This window comes from Silurus aristotelis, assembly GCF_946808225.1.
Source record: "Silurus aristotelis genome assembly, chromosome: 18".
Classification (NCBI taxonomy): Eukaryota; Metazoa; Chordata; class Actinopteri; order Siluriformes; family Siluridae; genus Silurus; species Silurus aristotelis.
The window spans coordinates 15,042,151-15,047,718 of NC_139591.1; the positions used below are offsets into that span (position 1 = coordinate 15,042,151).

General features: G+C 37.3%; 1 protein-coding gene across 1 annotated transcript; it reads left to right on the forward strand.

The window, feature by feature from the left end:
• Positions 1–2,804: 2,804 nt before the first annotated feature.
• bmp10l (bone morphogenetic protein 10, like) lies at positions 2,805–5,221 on the forward strand. Its single transcript, XM_083568351.1, has 2 exons — positions 2,805–3,371; positions 3,822–5,221. The coding sequence occupies exons 1-2, from the start codon at positions 3,029–3,031 to the stop codon at positions 4,802–4,804; spliced, it is 1,326 nt and encodes a 441-aa protein (XP_083424477.1). The 5' UTR covers positions 2,805–3,028; the 3' UTR covers positions 4,805–5,221.
• Positions 5,222–5,568: the final 347 nt, after the last annotated feature.

A 5,568-nucleotide genomic window follows, 5' to 3' on the forward strand; every position in this document is an offset into this window, starting at 1 on the left:
ATAATTAGGATATGCTAATCTTATTTTAATGGATGTGTAACAACAGAAATGTACTTGTAACCTGTCAGAGTGGGTTCAGAATATTATTTTAGTTCTAAATACAAAAACAAAAATTGCTCGATTACTTGTTAATATGCAACGCTAGTTTTCAGAGAAACACTCAACATTTTTTCATGTTCCAAAAAGTACTGCTTGTCATAGTTAGATTTTTCCTCACTGCGATTGTATTAAAAACACGGTATATGTTTTTAATACAATAGCAGTGAGGAACATTCTGACTATAACAAACAGTACTTTTTATTTATGCCTTTTTTTCTATCCATTTGTATCTAACATGTTTGGGTTACATGAAAAACATTGATTAGTGACAGAAACATGGTATCATGGAAATGTACGAATCACACATTTCCGATTGTGGAAATCATCTTTCCGCTAATTGTGCGTTCAATGCATTTGCACTGTATGCACACAAGAGGTCCCAATTTACACAATCCATAGGGTTATAATATATAGAGTGAACACTGGTCACATTACAACATCCTTTTGTAGAGAGGCTACACCGCTACCAGGAACTGTTTGGGCTTGTGAATGATAAGAAACACAATGAATGACACTAACACATTATGTGTTAAATGGCTATGCGGTCATTCTATATTCATTAAAAAAGCTTTTCACTAGCTTTAAAGTGACACCAACTCCATGCTGCTGCAATCTACTCCAGCTGAGAGAGAGAGAGAGAGAGAGAGAGAGAGAGAGAGAGAGAAAAGGACTGCGATATTAAAATTCTGTTTATAGGTATTTAAAAATATTTCGTTTTAAAGAGGTAAAGAGTTGCTCATTGTTGGCATTGCATACTTTGATTGTGTATTGAAACAAGTGTATACTCCATTATTTTATAATACATCATGAGCATGTATAAAAAAGGAATGGTATTGCAAATTGCTTGCTTTTTTGTATAGATCAAATTATCTTGTAATTTCATGAAAGTGGCCTTGTTTTCAGCTCAGAATTTTGACAGTATATTTTAGAGGTACCAATCATGAACCTTAATTTTGTCCCCATTGTACTTGATTTTTCCCTTTTAAGGGTTTAAGCACCAGCATTGCCAAGCTCCCACTGTTGGGGCCTTGAGCAAGGCCCTTAACTCTCTCTGCTTTAAGGGTCCATGTCCTGGCAGACACTGCGCTCTGACATATATGCAAAGAAAATAATTTTCAGATTTCCTATTTTTTCCCCCTCTTTCTCTTCCCCAACATATTAATACAACTCACATTTTGTGATTACTTCTGGTGAGATGACAACTGAGTCATTCATACAGACAGTGATAAAAAAGCAGTTGACAAATTCTCAGTGAAAATGATTGAAAATGTATTAGTATCAAAACAAAGCCATGCAGGCAGAGGAAGTGCAAGCCAGCCTTCATGTTGACTAATTTGTTTCAGTTCACTGAAATTGCTGTGCACTGACCAACATCGTTTCTTGCTTGAAGTGTTTTCTCATTAGTCTTCAAGTGCTGTCTGCATGCCGGCTACTCCGCTATTCACAGGTACATCGTGATTTGTCAATGTGCTTGATGTTGCTGTGTTCCTCATGAGTGCTTCTCCATTTGTCTTTCTACTGTGTTTATGATTTGAATGCATTACTGCCTTTCATCTTATTCTATGTCATGTTTGGTGCACAGAAAAGAATATTTAAATTTGCTTTCAAAAACGTTGAATGTGATGAATGTCTGGAAAAAATGATTTTGTCCCGTTTGGTGTATAGTGAGAAGGTTTTTTTTGTCAAAAAGATCCAGACAAGATGTTACCTTTAGTTCTCAGTCCTTTAGTCCTTCTTAACAAAAGACAAATATTCACTTGCTGCCCAAAATATCCCACAAACTATCAGGTGTCATGATAAAGAGATAATCAGTGTTATTCACTCACAATGTTATCATGTCATTATTTATGCCTAGTCGGTGTAAAGGAGTGTGCTGTAGAGTCTTAAAAGTTGAGTCTGTGGTGACCATATTTGAAGGCCTCTGTGTCTGCCAAAAAGTGGCGGCTGAATAGTGAACTCACAGATGTACCATTTAAATGATAATTAATCGTTATAAATCTCTGTTACTTCTATTCTCTGAAGCTGTTATCTTCAGTTGCACTATAATCACATATACTTCTGTTCTTTCAAAAAAAAAAAAAAAACCTAAACATATGTCAAACCCATTAAAGATTTCTCCATAGGAGAAACCTATACATTTTCTGTGTAAAACCGTACAACCGGAAGTTTCTCTTATAGGTAAGAGTACCACTTAAAACCCATTAATGTCTTTAACATCTTCAACATGTTTACATACTGTAGAGACAAATACATAATAATCATTTACGTAACATGGCCATAACTTACCAGTCGTCTTGCATATACTACCCATGTGAAGCTGTCAAAGAATGACACGCTCAATATGGACATTTTGTTTTGCATGCATGTGCATGGATTGTATTTATGTTGTGGGCTGTTCGTAAGTGGGTTGCGGTTGCCTATGCAACCAATACACAAACACGAAATAGCTGATAAGATGGACATTGTGTTGAATATAGAAGTTACTATAGGTTGCTTAATCACATGAGCAGAAATTTGCCATATTAGATTAATGGCTTTCTAAAAGACCTTTTTTTCTGTTGAGACGATGAGTTTGAGCTGAAAGTCACAGAGCAAAGCATGCATGGAAAGAAGATACAGGATGAGTGGCGAACTCTACGGCTCTCGCTACCCGTGTTATAAGAGGGCCAGGGCCCAGGCGGGTGGCAACATCTCCAAACTTGTCAGCACGATGAGGCTGACAGCAACGACCTGCCCTCTATGGTAGATCACAAGATCAACAAGGACAAGGCTGTTTGTTCACCCCATTCTTACACACACTCGCACACACACACCCACATATCAATCTGTACAGAAAACTTGGGAAGACTTTACAAGTCTACCCAGGAGCCCAGGATTATTCAAACTTATCTTTATATTCCTCTTAAAGGAGAAGGTTTGATCTCGAATAATGGCTATCCCAGAGATGTCCATGCTTTACTATGTTAGGACTCTAATCCTTTGCATCTTGCTGCTACCTCACTGGGGTCAAGCGAGTCCAATTCCTTCCCTGGAGGAGCCGTTTTCAGAAGGACTTGGACAAGTGGATACGTCGTTCCTGGACCAGGATGACTTTCAGGGGCTCCTAGGCCAGTTCCTCCACATGTTTAATTTAACAGCGCAAGAGCTAAAACCGAGGCCCCGAACTTCCCGCAATGAGCCACCAGAGTACATGCTGGAACTGTACAACCACTACGCAAAGGATAGAAGCACCAAACCTGCAGCAAACATTGCACGGAGTTTCAAGAACGAGGGTAAGCTTAGTAATGTTTATTTATTCATTACTTGAATGAAAAATGTTTTAAACATTGAATCAATTTACTTAATATATAATATTTATAATATCTTATTCCCAAATTATAATCTGGTGAATATCTCTGATGTAAAAACAATATAATGCTAAAAAGCCTTTAGTAATCTATAAAAAATTTTAACTTGTAATTAAATGTCAGTGATTACTCAATTCAGTTGTTCTTGTTCAGTACTTATGACATTTAATACACAGGTTCAATAAAATCCTAATGAGCTTTAATAATTAACAGTCTTGTTAATATCTTTTCTGTTTTATTCTATCATCCATTATCGCAAGAGTTTGCAATAGTTAATTTTCTGTTCCTGTAAATAGTCCATGCTTTGAATTCCAGTGACCAATTTGAATCACATACAATTATTATTAGTAATCAGTGCTGATGTGTTATTTACAGACTCCTCCCCCTATAGCATGACAAGGAGAGGTGTGAAGATGATCCCTCTAATGTTCAATGTCTCCATTCCACCTGATGAGCGCATTATTGCCGCGGAGCTCCGCCTCTACATGTTGGTACATCGAGATCCTCAACGTAACAAGGGTGTTAACTGGAAGCTAACAGTTTTTGAGGGGCAAGAGGAAAGTGGTCTATCATTTCAGCATTCTAAGGATCGAATTGCAGAGAACAATTCGACTGGTATGCAGGAGCTGGTGGTAAGGCATGGCCAGTTTAAAGAGAGTGGATGGGAGGTGTTCGATCTGACTGAAGCGGTTCTGCGCTGGAGAGAACTAGAGAGCATGAGCTATTGGCTTGAACTGCAGGTCGAATGTGTGAATGACGATGATCTACAAGATGCAGACAAAAATGCTATTTTAATCAGTCTGGACATTGAAAGGAGTGTGGGAGGAAAGCATGAACCAGTGTTGATTGTCTTCTCAGATAATGAAAGCAATAAAGACCAAACAATCCCAGAAGACAACACTGGCTTTTTAGATCTCACTGAATTGTCGATGAATGAAAATGATGAGAGCGACATACATCAAAATGAGGCCTTTGTAATGCAAATGCGCTCAAACATGATCTACGATAACATGCCACGAACCCGCCGCAACGCAAAGGGGAACCAATGCAAGAGGACTGAACTCTATGTGGATTTTAAAGAGATAGGCTGGGACTCGTGGATCGTCGCACCACCAGGCTTTCAGGCTTACAAATGTCACGGAGAGTGCACTTATCCGTTAACTCCACAAGTGGACCCCACCAAGCATGCCATTATCCAAACGCTGGTCAATTTAAAAAGCCCTCAGAAAGTGTCACGATCATGCTGCGTGCCCACCAAGCTAGAACCAATCTCTCTGCTGTATGAAAATGAGAATGGCCATGTAATTTTCCAGCACAAATATGAGGGCATGGTGGTGGCAGAGTGTGGCTGCAGATGAGATGTGGAAACTTTCAGAAACTCTCTCCTGACACCAAAACATACAAGATCGAGAGACTTGATAAGATGATAATACAAATGTTCACACGTTAACAGAATAATGCACCATGATTCTCAATTATGTTGCCTTTGTGTGATAATAAACAACTTACCTAGCAACTATTTAAAAAATGTATTGTAAGTAGCACAGTAGCATGGTGCTATTTGAAATATACAGACACCATAACCTGACATGGAATGGATGGGCATCATGGAGTGAAAAAGACAATATTTCAAACTTTCACTTGCATGTATATCTGCTTTTCATAGCATAGACTAGTGTCTTATTTATTGTACAAATATTCGCTGCAGTCTAAAATATAATACTTTCAATTCCAGTTCATAATTATAATAAAGTGGAAAATATCTTTCATTTTAAGACTTAAGATACAACCACATTTCTTTCCCTGGACTCCTGCATTTAAACCATTTCAGTGTGCACTAATAATATTTTTTAAAATATTCTAAACAAATATTTGGGATGTGCTGTTCTTGTTTCAGTACTGTTTTCACTAAAAAGTTGAATATTATTCTATAAATTCCTGAAGTTTTTAATTTCTCTTATACCACAAAAGTTGAAATTTTTATTAATTTTTATTTATAGCATTGCCACAACACACTCTTATTTCATATGCTGTTATGTTTCATGTAATGGAACATCCACAAAAAAGTTTAGATAGTTCCCTTTATTTCTATTTATAAAGCTAATGAAACAAACCAAAAAAA

Bases quoted from the DNA above. Each gene is read 5' to 3' on its own strand.
- bmp10l (XM_083568351.1), top strand. From the start codon at position 3,029: ATGGCTATCCCAGAGATGTCCATGCTTTACTATGTTAGGACTCTAATC. The intron at 3,372-3,821 runs GTAAGCTTAGTA...TGTTATTTACAG, and splicing joins ACGGAGTTTCAAGAACGAGG to ACTCCTCCCCCTATAGCATG.